We start from the raw sequence: 17,156 nt of genomic DNA, 5'->3' as shown, positions 1-17,156 counted from the left end.
CAGTTTGATCAAAGACACAATCCTATATTTTAATACTAGCATTTGATTAACAACTGGTATATACTCAGAACAAAGTGTCTCCAAAAGTGCACTAATAGAGAGGTAATTGCTTAGTATACATATCTTAGTGTGCAAAATGAGACATTAGTTGCTAGAATTAACATGCTATACTCAAACAGAAGATCTGAACACACTAACTGATCACTAATTTACCCTACAGTTTAAATGCTTCCAAATATTGTTTCAAATTCTACGGAAGACTAAGTCATTTTGCCTGCAACTAATAAAGTATTCAGTCTGAATTCCCCAGCAGTATTGGTGGTACACACCCTTAATTTTCCAAATTAGAAAATCTAATGGTCCCTTCTTGTCTTAATCTATAATTTCAGTTTGCCCAGTTTCACCCACCCTATTCTACCACCCAATTTTATTTTTTTTTGAGTGTGTGCTTGATTTGTTATTGCAGCAACAATGCACTGAGGGGGAATCATGTGCTATGGTGCTCCCCTCCTGCCTTTTTAAGAAAGAGAAAAGCATGCTCAGACTGAATTATAGACTGGTCATCAATATGCCAAACAAATTTAAGGGAACCTCTTCAGTCTTCCTCACTCAGACAGAACTCCCATTTACACCAATAGGAATTTTGTTTGAATAATGCATTGGGCCTTGGGCAGTTACAACTATTTATGGCAGAACTGAATAGCTGCTGACTTAGCCATCTAGAAATTTGTTAACCAAACAGCTTTAATAATGAAATAGAATTTTTCTCTCACACTATTCTCTCCCTACTGGTTCCTAATTACCACTGGCACAATCATCTTCAGGCATCAGTGCCTGTCTCAAATACCTATGAAATAATGTACAACACTTGGAAATCCACCCTAAACACCAGGACAAACTCCTTCACTCCATTCTTCCCCACAACAATTTCACATTATCCATGGGCAGCAGGACAGCTCGCCAATACGCCAACTTCTTCCTGGGCCATCTCAAGGAAGAATTACTGGAAAAATGTGCCATGAAACCAACAATATATCTCCACATGCCTTTCACAACATGTGATGTATCTCACCCAGTACATCAAATGCCCCCAACAAAAACAATTTGGGTGAAACCAGACATTCACTATGCTCTCAAACGAACTCTCACAAAAAAAGGATAAATGACAAAAATACCCCATCACCTGTGGGTGAACACTTTTCACAAAGCCACTACTCCGTATCTGACCTCTAAGTCCACATCCTCAAAGGAAACCTGCACAACACCTTCAAAGATGATCCTGAGAACTTAAATTCATAACTCTGCTAGGTCACTAAAAAACAGTGTACACATAGGCTCAGACAACAGTTGTCAGCCTCCAGTGCTGGCCAAAGGTTAACTGAACTCTGTTCACTCTCATTGGGTGGTATAGGGGCTTACTGCTCTAGAAAGTATTGATCATTTTTATTATAAGTTGGTGCAACTAAATTAATTTTAACCACGTTTTACACTCAAGTGCTTCTTCACCTTGTTACACAATTTTTACAGAAAAGGGCAGGTCTAGATCAAGAGGTAACAGTGTCCCCGCTGCACATGCTGTATGGCAAGATCTCATTCTCCTCTAAAGAGTGGAGACAAAAAAAGGCAGAGACTAAATGGAGAACAGACATTAGAAAAGACAGCTGTGATAAAACATTTACCAGGGATCAACCAGCTTCTCCCACTAAGCTCTCCACCTTCCCATCCCTCCTACATCTCCTTTGTAAAATCCTAAATGAAATATACAAGTATCATATTTCAGCCTTCTCCCATCTCTCTATTCCATTCTTTTAGTGCAGTAGTCCCCAACCTTTTCATCTGGCGGGCGCCAGATGAAGGACCGTGGTGGCGGTCAAGCATCCACCGAAATGCCGCCAAATTTCTGCGGCATTTCGGCAGATGCTCGACTGCTGACCAGGACACAGGCGCATTTAGATGCCCCCGGGGGCGCCATGGGGCCCATGGGCACTGCGTTGGGGACCCATTTTAGTCTTTCCCTGCTAGTGTCCTTTTGTCTTGCTTCTACACTCCTCCTTAGTCCAAAATCTTTTTTTTTTGTAATTATCTTTTTCACTATCCTCCACTATACAGTCCTTCATCCCTCACCACAGATAATACTTTTTCCACCACATATGCAGAGCAAGGTCAGTGGGGCCCTTATTATCAGCACTGCATTCTGCTTTGTGCTGTCCCAGGGGTTTAGGGCTCAGTCTATCAACCTCCAAAGGTTTTGCAGAATAGAAGCAAGTAGGAAAAAGAGGGAGAAGTACTGATAGCTCAGGATACAGAAGGCAGTAAAAGCATCTGGGATAGAGAGACTGTCGAACAATGCATAAGGTGCGCAGGAGGAGAATTCTTTTGCTAAAGCAGTTTCGCTGCTCTTGTGCTGGTCTGCAGGCTTAGGGAGGACAAAGGGGCTGTTCAGACTGCAGACAAAGCCATCAGAAAAGAGATGAAAAAGGGATGAACAGAATAAAAAAAAATACTATTTTCAGAAGTGTGCATATAGAAGGACTGCTTTCATCAGCTCCACCTCGGTCAGCAAGAACAGGGCAGACAATACTTATATGCCTATCCTAGACCAATCACCACTTCTCTGCTAAACCTCTGAATCTTCTATTCCTAAAGTACATGCCATAGGCAATTTTTTCTGCAAGGTTTCGCAAATGTTTGTTGATTTCAGTGAAAACTATTCCCACTGGGAGAAGAGAATATTTTAGTAGTTATAGTATTTAAGTCACATTCACCTTAAAAGATCATGAAGTAATTTAATGCATGGGAAAAAAGCAGGAGTCCCCTTTGTCCAGCAAACAGATATACCTCCGACGGTGCCAGTACAAACTCTCTCACATGTCTAATCTGCTTCAACTTTCTAGAAATACAAATGTTTCACTAGCCATTCAATTCTGGGTGCTCTGAGATTTAAAACTAAGAGGACACACTTCCATTATGAATACTCCTAGGCTCACAAGCTCAATAGCTATCAAATTGGGAGGCCTAAATTCTAGCAATCTGGAGTTGCATCAAACCTTTCAGGTGCATATTACTAATTCCCTAATGTTGGGTTTTAGGTTTATTCACCCTTCAAGGGGCTCATGCGATAGACTGGTCTCAACAGAAGACCTAGTTATGGTTGGGAGTGGTCACCCCTTAGCGGTCGGTCTACAACTCCACTGGCAATCATACAGATACACAGGAATGAGATTGATGAACTCTGACAGAAGAACTGCCTCTATCCCAGGAATAAGTATGATAACATGTTAAGCCTGTGTGCCAGAAGGACCAGAATATTTCTGCTCAAGAGCCAGTGATATATTTGGTCAAGCAGAAGTGTTTTCTGCTGAAGTTTTAGGGACAAAAAGGAAACTAGAGTCCTAATAAAAACAGTTCCAGCAAATAACTGGACGGGGGCAATTAAGCTGGAAACAGCACATGTTGGCATATAGTCTTGCCTGTAGTGAGACCTACACCCAAATATAGGGTAACTGCCAGAAGGAAGCAGAACTATAAGACAGACTGGACTCTATGTACTCAACTAGTCTTATTTTGAAAATGGAATTTATCAGGGCTGAACTACATGAACACTTATTCAAATGCCAAATTTCTATTCATCCAGAAAAAGTTCCACAATTTAATGGAATGATTGTGTCACCTGGACCCCACTTTTAATATGGAAGAGAGCTAAAAAATTTTTTCCTTTATTTGAATATCTTGCAATTAATCAATTGAGTTTCTTCTAGGTATATGTGCAAACCAGTTATATGAAAACTAAATTCCACATTGGGAGTTATCTGTTTGAGGTCACAAAAAGACAGCCTTGGTTTAATTTTTTGGTCTAGACCACTTAGGTCCAAATTCTGCAGTCACTCATGTTAAGTGGTACCCAGACAAGTAGGCAGGCCAATTCAGGGTGGATGTGGTCCATTCCCACTCTATTGGTATTGAAACCTCCTCCTCTATTATTAGGAGTGGACCACATCTACCCTGACTGAACTGACCTTGTTAACACAGATTCTCAACTCCCTTCCCTTCATGTGTGTCAGTATATTTATGCCTGCATCTGTAATTTTCACTCCATGTATCTGAAGAAGCGGAGGGTTTTACCCACGAAAGCTTATGCCCAAATAAATCTGTTAGTCTTTAAGGTGTCACCAGACTCCTCATTGTTTTTAATCCTACTGTTTAAGACTAGAACTATTTATTTAAAAAGCAACGGGCATTGCATTATTGCCACACATTTAGACTAATTATTTTCTCCAGAGAAATGACTGCTGTGTAATTGTGGATTCACTAGATCTTTTAAGTAAACAGCTCTTCAGCTTTATAGATAGAAAATATTTGAATAGATGAAAATGGAAACTTTTTTTTAAATCTGTCATGAGTGCAACATTAAAGTTGAGACCAATCTGGCCACATTTTCATCATTACTTAACCTCTTTTTAAGGGGACAGAATTCACAAGTATTGACATTTAAATGATAATTGGGTTTCTAATATCTACTGCACTTCTGATCAGTTTAAGTGAATAGAAAATTTAATTAAGGTTTGGACATAATTTAAATATGTTGAATTAAATTACATTCATGCAGACTCACATTTATCATATGGATCAATTTGAAATTGATATTTAGTTGCACCAATAGTGAATTATATACTACACAAACAAGTAGCAGATCCGGTTTTGGCTCGGAGTTACTACCTAATTTGAATTGTACTACCCAAGCCAAACTTGAGAAACTAACAATATTCTTCTTGACCGCCTGACCTATAAGGTGAAACACATCTATTAAAGAAAATCAGAGATTAACAAATTTAATACTGGGCTGGTAGCAAATTAGTCCAATTTTCACACAGCACTTTGAGCAGCAGTGCTTATAAAGAGGGTAGGAATAGGTTTCCAGGCAACTTCACTCTTCTTCCAGCACTACTCAAATGCTCATCTGCTGATCTAACTCAAGAAAAAGAATGAGGACTAAAATGATAAAAGATATGAGGTAGCTCAAACAGAAGATAGGGCTTGTGACAGGAATCACACTGAAATTCTATGAATGGTGTTATTCAGGAGATCAGACTACATGATCATAATGGTCCCTTCTGGCGTTAGAATCTAGGACTCTATGATTAGGACAGATAAACAGAGCAGAAGAGAAGACAAAGACTGTTGCCAAGACATCAGGAAACCAAAAGGAGAAAGCTGTTTGTGAAAACAGCACACTGCAAAACTTGCTCATTGTCACAACAATGGCAAGCAAGGATGGACTAGTAAAAAAAAAAAAAAGAAAAAACATGATAATTTTGGAAGACTGAGCAAAAACAAAAGAAAAAGTGGATTTTATTCAACTGGATGGAGAATTATACAAACAGCTTTAGTGGCAAATTATCTATTTCAGGTTGTACAAATATTATAACCAGCATTCCAGAAGCTGTGACGTGAGAAAGTGACTTGAAATAGCCATGCTGGTTTAAAATTAGGCTTCCTCAAGCTCTTTCCTTCTTCCCAAACTCAATAGATCACAAGCAAGTGTGGGAAAAGGATGAAAACTAAATAATGGTTTGACTATGACTTCCAACCAGACTCCCACAAAAGCAGTCAGGGCTACCATGCAACCACCAAAGATGTGGGAGCTTGGCAAGTCTTATATATGTGCTCAGCTGGAAACATGAATCTATTACTGAAAATCATATCCCTCTGATTCTATAATTACTTTTAGTGAACACTAGACCCTGTGCATCCCCATTGAGTTGACTTGCTTTAAAAGCAAATTAGTCTGTAAAAAAAATAATTTCTGGGCAATCTATCTTCATATATTCATCCAACGACACATTTAGATTTGAAATAGTAGCATTATTGCATTACCATTGTGGCATTTCCTATTTACTTAATGTTATCAATTTTAACCAGGAGAATAACTTAAGTTTTCCAAAAAGACTAGTGTGTTTACAGCCCATATTTCTGAATTAGAGCCATTCCACTTGATGTGATAAATTTTACCCTCTCTTTTGGGATGGGAGAGTGCATGTCTCTCAGCATAAACCTTTTCCTTAATGATTTTTAATACATAATCATTTTCTATTTCACTTGCATGCATAGTAGTACAACCTTTAAATGGAAAGGTCTAAGACAGTTAAGAACCGTCAGGTTTTAGTATTCCATAAAATATTCAGGTGATCTCTGCATTAACTTTTATCTCTAAAACATTACCCTGGGAGTGTTTTGACTAAGTAAAGAAAAATACAAATGAGTTGGTAGGAAATCCAAATCAATCATTACACAAAAACTCTTGACCAAACTCTTGACTGCAAACTAGTATTCTGAGGGATTGTCACCCAGAAAAATCTCACATCTGAAGATACAGAAGACGCATTCTGGAGCCAGATTCACACTATATCAACATCAAGCAGCATTAAACATTAACTGGCTGAAAAAGCATTAAATTCATTCACCCAATAACAGACCCACTACTAAATAAAGAGCAACTAATAGGCACAACCTAATGCCAACTCCCTCCATACCCCCAAAAATTTAATCCCAGTTTACCACACAATTCCCATTAAAAAGAAGACAGACTCCTCTAGTGGAATTCGTTGCTATAAATACTGATCTTTCATAAACAGTAGCAATTTCACAGAGCTAGTACCTTGTCCAGGTCTCGGAGTTGCAGATGCTCCAGCAGATGGCAGTTCAACCTCCTGTCAATTATAGTAATATTAGAAAAGTGTAGCATCGAGAAAACATTTTATAATAAATTAGTATTGATACCAGATTCCTACCTTTGCCTTCTTAGATTCTGGATCAAACCTCTCAAGAATTAATTTAGCAGTCTTATAAGTTTCCTTTTCCATTACTTCTTCAAGCTAGAAACAAAGGTTTCACTGGTCAAGACAGAATTCTTTTAAAAAAAAGATTTCAAATGTTTACTTTTCTATTTACAAGCATCACATTAAAATTTGCAGAAGTGCAAAGCCTAGTCCAACCAAGCATTACTGTGCTCAGCTACATTGATTAACTGCATTCAAAGGAAACAAAATCTAGTTTTAAAAAATTGTTTCTAACTTCTAACTTGTACTCAACTGCTTTATTGCAAGGAAACACCAAATATTGTTAATTGTTTACATATAATGAGGAGAATAATTACATGCACCAACTTCAATAATGGAATGTGCAAAAATCTATCAGCTATCATTATTGGAAGTTATTAGACATGACAAGCAAATGACAGGCAATTCCTCAGATTTATTTCCTCATAGCACTTAATGCTATTAATTTAAAGAAGGTCGTTAGCCAAGTGCTTTACAGAATAAAGTCTCTGTGCCAATTAACTGCTGTCAGCATCGATTTTAGATTATTTATTAGCAGAAGCAATTAGCTTGCTGCAAATGCTGTGAACACTCACTAACTGGGAGAACAGCCATGGAATTTGTTCAAGTGACTTTAAAGGCTAAACTCCATCTTTACAGTTATATTCAAACTGCTTTTCAGAAACAACTGAACATGTTAAGAATTTAAATAAAAATTTACTGAGTACTATGCATACTTTAGGGAGCATAATTAAAACACTTCATTATTACAGCATTTTATTTACAATGCACTCAAGTGACTTTATAGCTAATACATGGGCTTAATTAAAAAAGTAATCACTAGTAAAGTATCTTTTTAGCGGTTAATAGCCAACATCAGAAGAAGCTGAACTTTAGAACACAGATACGCATAGTTATGACAAATGGCTAATATGTACAGTGAATATAAAGTATTTTACAGAGTCTTAGATGGACCTCATTCTTCAGATAGTCCGGTATCAAAAAATATTTTGTTTAGAGTACTATAGTATTATATTATGGTTGGTTGCTGGTGTGAACAGTTGGTAATTTAAAAGGTCAGTGGCCACAAAATTAAGTTCTGTCAAACAGTCATTTATCGCTGCTAAGAAATAAATTTACTGAGACTTCAGGACCACTAGTTTGTAGATTGTGGGATGGCTGCAATTTTCATTTCTCACCTGCAGATTAGTGATAATGGCTTACAACATAATAGTGCTCTCTTATCCAGATAGATCCCAGAACACGTGTAAACAAAATTCACTTCCTTCACAATGGAAATACAGCATCTGTTTAACAGCTCACAGCAACACTCACAATGGTTTAAGACAGGAAATGAAATATTATCCAGATTGTACATTAAGCACAACTGAAACCATTAAATGATTAGGAAAGTAAAAAGCAATTCCCTAAACTGAAATTTGAGCAGGATATTGGGGTTAGCCTACCATCCTTGCAAAAGTGCAACGGAGCTTTAATATGAGATCAGAAATAAGGATCTAGAATACACATCCCTCAATAATATTTCTAAGGAGGAGAGGCCAGAAGGGAAATCTCAAAGTGGCTAAAAGATCTGGGAAAGGAAGCTTGGGAAGGAGCCATTTATGGTGACGTATCCCTTTAGGAAGGTCTAATGAAGGAGCACCTTTGTCAACCTCTGGCTCCTCCCCCAACTCAGAAGCCCTGAAACTGGGCTAATTATTTGTTCCTGTTCATGCTACTGGAGAGCTGTTAAAAGAGGGGTGTCATGTTTTCATTGTTCTTTGGTAGCCACACCAGAGGAAGAGGAAACTGAAGGCAAGTAGTCAGCACCACAAGAAGGCCTTTAGAAAAGTCTCTGTGCACCTCCATTTTCCTCCAGCAGATGACCTTAGGAGAGACTCCACAACTATTTCGGCTCTCTTGTAAAACTGACCCAGCCATGAGAGCTAGTACACACTAACACTATCCTATCACTAAGGGGAAGTAATATTCTCTCATTATGCCCCTCTGCTTTCCTTTGGGGAGCAATAGGGGGCCAATCTGAAGGGTGGTAGAGAAACAGCACAGACTCTCCATGCAGTCAAAGGGTTGTAGTAGTCTTCTTCACTCAGACCTCTTGCTGGGCACACTGCCACTGCAGCTCTAGATTGCTGAAAAGACACTGGGAAAGGTGGATACTTTCCAAGGACCTCCCTGCCTTCAGTCTCTTGATCTCTACAGCCACAAAATTAGTATGTGAGCAGTCTATCTCTGTCCCTCCCCCCGCCCCCCGCAACATCAGTAGGGCACTGACAGGTAAGCAGCCTTGCTCCAAAGCATCGCAGTGGCTTATAGGTAGCAAGAAATATCTGCCTAGTAAAGTTTTTACATGGTTCCAGTAGACTACAAACCTGGAAGTCCATTTTCAGTGCAAGTCTCAGTTAACAGAAGTCTGGATTAACAAGGCTCTATTGCAATCTTTTTATGGACCAAGAAGGATTCCCCATTCAAATGATCTGATGCTTTTTCCTTACAGCCAGTTAATGACAATCTGCCAAATAAATTAAATTCTATACCATTTTAAGATTAGACTCTCACCTAGTTATCCTGTGCACTGTGTCTGAAATGTATTGTCTGCAAAATTGCATTGCAAGCCCTCTAGATATGAAGTGTAGTGTTAAATAGTGCTAAAATAAATGAAATATTGCAGAGGATCTTGCAAGAAGTCAATGAGAAGTAAATTTACATAAGGATATAAGGAAAATTTTGTTAAGAAATCAAACTAATAGCTTTTATTTCTTGATTTCTCTATGCACATTCCATTACTAATTGCCCCAGATCCTAGCAGGACCCAGAATCATGAAAGGAAGCTGCTCTTCATCTTCAAGAGCACGCACATGTAATTCTATGTTCTCCACACCTCCCTTTCAATGTAACAAGACATCTTGGAGAACCTGCAATAGGTCACAGGTTCTATTTTCAACAATATGGCTATGACATCCACTTCATCTCCTTTTCTGTTAGGCACAATCAATGGTGTCACCAAGGTGTCAGTGTCCGCCAAAGATTAGCACATGGACAGACTGCAACTAACTCAAACTGACCCATGCAAGAATGAAGCAATGGGTGAAGTGAAGCACTTCATAGAGCTAACCAAGACACTGAGCTCTCTCCCCTAGGGCATTTCACCTTCCATTCATCAAGGTAGTAGAGTCAGATTCCTCTTCATCATCCACATGGCAACTCATTGGTGAGAAATCCCATTCACCGCCAGCTTTTCCTTTCTTATAAGAATTAAGACAAAGATATACTTCACATTTAGGCTAGATTACTGTAATTAAGTGCATTTAGGACTAAAGGTAGAAACTACATGGAAAACCCAATTTGTACAAAATGCAGCAGCCCAATTTCTCAGTCACAAAAAACAGTCACAAAATAAGTGAAATTTCTATGTACCTTGATACCACCGTACAAACCGGGGTTTTCAAACTAATTAATCATGATAAGCATCTCTCTCCTATTCATAATTGCATGGATGGCCTGCTCTCCAACTGGCAATCAGAATTCCTGTAGCAACTACATCAGTTGCATATATGGAAAAGGATTATTATCAATGTATTTTAAATCTTCTTTTAAATTTGATTTAGCAACTGAAAATTTTGAGAACCAGCAGCACACCATGCCAACAGCTAACATTGCATTCCACCACAAATGGTCTAAGTAGTTCAGTTGGAGAACTAAAAGAATCGTATGTTCACTGAGCTGTAAGATTAATTCACGTCTTTTATATAAAATGTATGAGTTAATATAGCAATCCTGTATTTAAAATAGGAACTAAAATGCATACATTAGGTCACAACAGTCTGTACTCTGAGTAGGTCATCTTCTGAGCTAATAGTATAGTGAACAAATCTAGCCTTTTTTTGTGGACTTTCCATCAATAAGCAGACAAAAATGCCTCCAATTTATTCAATTGGAATTAAAATGAATTTTTTTGTTAATTTTACTCTACATATTAAATGCGAACACAGTTCACTATAAATTTAGTACTCTATGAGATGTATTGTTTAGGACTGTCTCACCCACGCTGCCTGTTCATGCAAAATGTTGCTGCTGTGTTGTCCATGAGAACATGAAGAGTATGTCTACACTACCCACTGGATTGGCAGACAGCGATCAATCCAGTGGGAATCGATTTCTCGCATCTAGTCTAGACGCAATAAATCGACCCCCGAACCGTCTCCCGTCTACTCCTGCACTCCAGTGCTGTGAGAGGTGCAAGCAGAGTCAACGGGGGAGCAGCAGCAGATCGACTTAGTGGTGGTGTCGACTAAGTACATCGATTTCAGCAACATTATTCACGTAGCTGAAGTTGCGTAACTTAGATCGACCCCCCCCACACCACCACCCCCCGTGTAGACCAGAACAAAGATTCTGACCCTTGATGTGTGACAGAAAAGCTTAACAGGTCATAGCCCGCAATTCCTGCACATTTATGTGAAGATCCAAATGTTACTGGGCTCACAGACCTTGACTTCATAAGTTTTCTAGGTGAGCTCCCCAACCTAGAAAAGAAACATCTGTGACTAGGGTCACTGTGGGTGAGGGAGGGGCAAAGGAATTGTCTGGGTCCATCCACCAGTCCAAGGAGGCTAACATTCCTGCAAGGACTCAAAGCAGAATGTCCAATGGTTGATGAGCCAGGGAGTACAGTGACCTTAACCAGTCCTGCAATTTCCTGAGATGAAGTCTGGCATGCCGAACCACATATGGCCCAGCAGTCTGTGGCAATTTCTCATTGTTGTAAGCGGATGGACTCTGAAGTCTATGGAAAATTTAACATTATCTTGAATTTGGCCTGAAGAAAGAACACCCTGACTACTGTAGAATCCAGAACTGCCCATATAATCCTATTCTCTAAACAGGGGGGATATTTACCTGTCCTTGTTTATCCACATATCCTGAACACTTAAGACACACCATATCTTGGAGAGACTGACTTCTGCTTGGAGCATGGATCGACCTCACACAAGGCAGTCATCCAGGTAAAGAAATACTTGTACAGCTGCTTTCCTTAGGAATGCAGCCACCACCATCATGCATTTTATAAATACTTGCAGGATCATAGACAGGCCAAAGGGCAAGACCAAAAACTGATAATAGGCCTTGTTGACCAGATATCTTAGCAATCTCCTGTGGCTCTGATAGTTAGCCACATAAAAACATGCGTCCTTCAAGTCGAGGCTAGCATACCAGTTGCAGTGATCAGGGGCGGAGAGGATGATTACGGATGCCAGGGTAACCAAGCGAAACCTTATTTTCTTTATATATTTGTTCAGATTTTACAAGTCTAAAATGGGCCTGGGATCAGGAAGTAACATGAATGGGAAGCCTCTTCTTTAGGTCTCAAATGGAGAAGAGACTGGACCTCCTGGAGAACAATCTCATGAGAGTGATCCCTGAAAATGGGTAGGAAAGAAAGATGGGAAAGAGAGCATGGAAATAAAACTACAGAGTATCTTTGTTCCACAATACATAGGACCAATTGATCTGTGGGACTCAGCAAATAGGAAATGGGGCTGTCATAAACAGATAGCTAAGGGTTAATGTCTCTTTCACCTGGAAAGGAGTAACCTGAAACACCTGACCAGAGGACCAATCAGGAAACAAGACTTTTTCAAATCTAGGTGGAGGGAAGTTTTGGGTGTGAGTTCTTTGTCTTGTGTCTGACCCTCTCAGCTCTGAGAGTGATCTTTCTGTCTCCTGGCTTTCTAATCTTCTGTTTCCAAGTTGTAAGTACAAGACAGTAAGACGACAAGGTTTATGTTGTTTTCTTTTTGTATTTACATGTGTGTAGTTGCTGGAGTGTTTTGAATTGTATTCTTTCTGAATAAGGCTGTTTATTCATATTTCTTTTAAGCAATTGACCCTGTAATTGTCACCTTAATACAGAGAGACCATTTTTATGTATTTTTTTTCCCTTTCTTTTTATATAAAGCTTTCTTTTTAAGACCTGTTAGAGTTTTTCTTTAGTGGGAATTCCAGGGAATTGAGTCTGCAGCTCACCAGGGAATTGGTGGGAGGAAGAAGTCAGGGGGAAAATCTCTCTGTGTTAGATTTACTAAGCCTGACTTTGCATACCCTCTGGCTGAAGGGGGAAGTACTTGTGTTTCCAGGACTGGAAACAGGGAGGGTGGAGTCCCTCTGTTTAGATTCACGGAGATTGCTCTGTGTATCTCTCCAGGAACCCAGGGAGGGAACACCTGGAGGGGGAAGGGAAATGGTTTATTCCCCTTTGTTGTGAGACTCAAGGAATTTGGGTCTTGGGGTCCCCAGGGAAGGTTGTTGGGGGGACCATAGTGCCCCAAAACACTAATTTTTTGGGTGGTGGCAGCTTTACCAGGTCCAAGCCGGTAACTAAGCTTGGAGGTTTTCAGGCTAACACCCATATTTTGGACGCTAAGGTCCAAATCTGGGAAAAATGTTATGACAGGGACAACCTGTTGGAAAAAACAGGGAAGGGAGATACTGCAACGATATGATCTGGTACTCTGTCCTCAATAAGGCATTCAAGGCCTGCCATACAATTTCCATACCCCAATGTGGCCCTCAGGCCAAAAAGTCTGCCCACCCATCCAAGATCCTCTGCTAGACCTATTGAGGTATACCCAAATGTCTGAAGCCATGAACATCTGCACAAAGTTACTGAGGATGCCTTAGCTCCGACTGCCGAATCTGAAGCAGCCTGCATAGAGGTCCTAGCCACGAGTTTGCTCTCTTATAAGGAAGTCTTGCCAGGCATTCTCTGGCAATTTGTCTGAGAAGTTCACTACATTGCCCCAGAAGGCTTGCTGGTTAAAAAATAAAATTGTAGGCTAGCTGAGAAATAAATCTTTCTATCAAAAAGGTCTAGTCTCTTTGCACCCTTCTCCTTTGGGGCAGGAGAAGGCCAACCCTGACGCACTTTTTCATATACTTTTGAGACAACCAAGGAACCTGAGAGGGATAGGTATAAAAATGCGCTCAGCCTTGAGAAGACACATAGTACCTTCGAGGAGTGCCAGAAAAGGTGGGCCCAGGGAGCCATGGCCCCATCACTTTAAAAGTGGGACGACTACGCCCTCCCATTTTTTACAAGCCATAAGGGCAAGCGACAGGGGAAGGAGATAGAGAGAAGTGAGCAGGGGGGCAGGACCTTGGGGAGAGGGGCAGCACGAGGGTGCGGTCTTAGGGGAGCAAGTGGCAGTGGCCTCTCCACTTTTAGGGAGCTTCCACAGCTCCTAGTCCTTCTCTCAGATCTCTTGGCTGTCAGAGGCAGAGAGAGGATGGTGTTTTCCACAAGGCTCTTATAGGCTTGAGTCAGCTGACAATTGTGGTGTCCCACATCTCATTAATATTAAAAAATTTAGCATGATTTTACCCTTCAAATATTCTTTATGGAATAAAAGGTTACTCTTTAGAGGAGTAAGCATTCCAGAAGTAAAGTATGACAAAAATTACTATTTTTCACACTTAACAAAATATTAACTAAGTATAATTAGTTAAATATAAACAAAGTATAATTTGAACCATGATTTGCTAAATCTTGTTAAGGGGCTATTTGAATTTAGAGGTGAAAACCAAGTTAGAAGCTATTTATATTCTGTGAGGACATAAAAGGGTACATATTTAGTGAATCAGGTGTGATGGCTTAGTTAACAGAAACCCCTGCTTGAATTTCTTGCGTGCACAAGGGAGGCAGCAGTCTACTAGGTAGAGCAGACTGATCAGTCAGAGTTAGTTCTTATTCCCAGAGTTCCATGTGCCTGTGTCATCACAACTTGTATTTCATTTTCCTGTCTGTAAAGCTAAGGGGTTGAAGCTTCATGACTGAATAACACTAATGCCCTTGGAGGAAAGAGGTTATAGAAGCATAAGATATCAATCAACAATACTTTCCCAGTTACACTAGGTTTTTCCAATTCTAGTTTTAAATTACATTTACTCACACTAGGCCAATTTTCTTGACTAAGTACATGCATGATACTTTAGAAATCAATCCTTTCTATCATTGTTAAGTCTCAATTTCTATACTGGCTGCAGAACGTGTGTCTTGTCACAGACACCAACCTTAAAGAAATGTTGCCTTGTTTGCTGAAATGCCTAGATTTCAATTGTATTCCACGTACCCACCATTCCCACCTCATTCTTGCATCTCAATAGCATACATTCCTTATTGAATGTCTCCTTCAACAAAAGCCAGACTTCACTACAGACCTGATTCTAAACTTCGTGTACTAAATAGACTACTCCTATTTTAATTTGTTGTTGTACCTTCATCAGAATAAAGTGAATAAAACTACACGCTAATCAAAATTCAGCCTCACTCGTCCTTTTACCACGCTAGAATTTAAGACGACTACTTGCTTCCAGGAAGTCAAGCAGCTTTACTGATGTTTAGACATCTTTACAGTGAAATTAAGTGTTCAGAAACTGTCCTGTTATTTATTTGTATCTACTAGCACTTGTTTGGACAGCCCACATGTAATGTAATCTTCCTGAGGTGAGATTTTAAAAATGTAATGGTCAGTCACATCTATTTAAGCCATTCTGAAGGAAAAAGTAAATTCCCCTTTCTTCCACCACCACTCTAATTTAATGGATACCTTACCAGCGTCAGTTTACAAATGCAGATCACTAAATATGCAGAGGAGGAGGATTAGATGTGATGTCACTGCGAAATTGTGACCGTTATCTTTAACTTGTTCTTGTTCAATTTCAATTTAACCCCCACATCAGTAAAAGGTAAACAGAGTGGAAGATTAGTAAGGTCACCTTTCCCTGTAATAGCAGTACCTGTCTGTTTTATTCTGTTTCCCTCCAAACAACTGACTGTCTTACAGATCTCACTGCAGGAGTAATTAGTCCAAAACACACTTTTGGAGATCTTGCCTTAATACAGTATGCTAGTAACATGTCCTGAAACTTTTAGGCTTCCTTGATGATTGATTTCGAAGTTGGAAAGAAAAAATATGGATTTGGCCCTCCCCCTGTCCAACATAAAGTGATATAATGCAGCAAGTTTTAGGATAATCTGTTTCAAACAAATATTCACAGCTTTGGCAGTTTCATTTCCATATTTGGTTGAATTAAGCTACCAAAAGGTAAGGAAGCATTTTTGTAAGGACACTATTGTACTTACAATGACACACATATGGAGAAAAGATTTGGGGGTCTAGTTCTGCCACCTGCTTGGCTGCTGTCATATCAGATTGGACCACATTAGAAGAATTCAAATAGTAGAGAGCAATTGAAAAGAGGGTCACCTCACATGTTTAAGATTAGAGAAGTACTGCTGAGACTAGGGGCTTGGCTAGACTGGAGAGTTGCAGCACTGGTGGTGGGTTTACAGTGCTGCAACTTAGTAACTGTCCACACCTGCGAGGCACATCCAGCCCTGCAACTCCCTGGCTGCAGCGCTGGCTGTACACCTGGTCTGCTTGGGGTGTAACAATTGCAGCACTGGTGATGCAGCCCTGCTCATCAAGTGTGGCCACCAAAAGCACTATTATTGGCCTCCAGGGTATTAGGAGGTATCCCAGAATGCCTGCGCACAACAAACCAGAAGAATGGCTGAATTCCGAGCTCCCCTGAGCAGCTTATCTAAAAAACAAACACAGCTCCTGTTTGCTGGAGCGAGTGGAAGAAGGCAGGGGAATTGCTTTGGAAGGTTCACAGCTGTTTGCCTGAAGAGAGAAGTCACAGGGCAGAAGGGGAAGGTGGAGTCTGTGTTGAGCAGCTGCTTATGTGGTCTGAAGGCTATTCAGGAGGGCATAATTTACATTTAGTGAATAAGAGAGGGGTGCGAGAAGGGCTTGAAACTTTTAAATTGATTGCAGGTTGGTGATGTGTATGTTCCTGTCCTTAGAACTTGCAAGGCAGGGAGCTGACAGATCCAAAAATCCACTCTCTCTCTCTCTCTCTCCCCCCCACGTTCCCCCTCACTCCCCCTCTTTTGAAAAGCACATTGCAGCCACTTGAATGGTGGGATAGCTGCCCACAATGCACTACTCCCAACAGCGCTGCAAATGCTGCAAATGTGGCCACACTGCAGCACTGGTAGCTGTCAGTGTGGCCACATTGCAGCGCTTTCCCGTACAGTTGTACGAAGACAGCTGTAACTCCCAGAGCTGTACAACTGTAAGTGTAGATATACGCTGCATCTCCATACCTTTGGCATAAAGTCCACAGGAGCAAAAAGATTCTAATTAACTTGGAGAGTAAAATACATGAGGACCAAACTATGGGACTCTAGTGACTTTGGGCGACAGACTCTTTCCAAAGCCAAATGATTAGTACTTAAGTGTATGCTTGATAGCACAA

General features: G+C 40.1%; 1 protein-coding gene across 3 annotated transcripts in view; it reads right to left on the bottom strand.

Annotated features, from left to right (window-relative positions):
* LNPK (lunapark, ER junction formation factor) overlaps positions 1 to 17,156 on the bottom strand; it is an 83,104-nt gene that overhangs the window by 34,887 nt on the left and 31,061 nt on the right. For all 3 annotated transcript variants that reach the window (XM_030579750.1, XM_030579752.1, XM_030579751.1), the window contains exons 7-8: positions 6,789 to 6,872; positions 6,656 to 6,707 (exon numbers count right to left, since the gene is read on the bottom strand). In XM_030579750.1, coding sequence (XP_030435610.1) covers positions 6,656 to 6,707; positions 6,789 to 6,872 — 136 coding nt within the window. The remainder of the gene's footprint in view (positions 1 to 6,655; positions 6,708 to 6,788; positions 6,873 to 17,156) is intronic.

This window comes from Gopherus evgoodei, chromosome 11 (genome assembly GCF_007399415.2).
Source record: "Gopherus evgoodei ecotype Sinaloan lineage chromosome 11, rGopEvg1_v1.p, whole genome shotgun sequence".
NCBI lineage: Eukaryota > Metazoa > Chordata > Testudines > Testudinidae > Gopherus > Gopherus evgoodei.
Note: the sequence above shows the minus strand (reverse complement) of the source record. Positions and strands in the feature narration are given on the sequence as shown.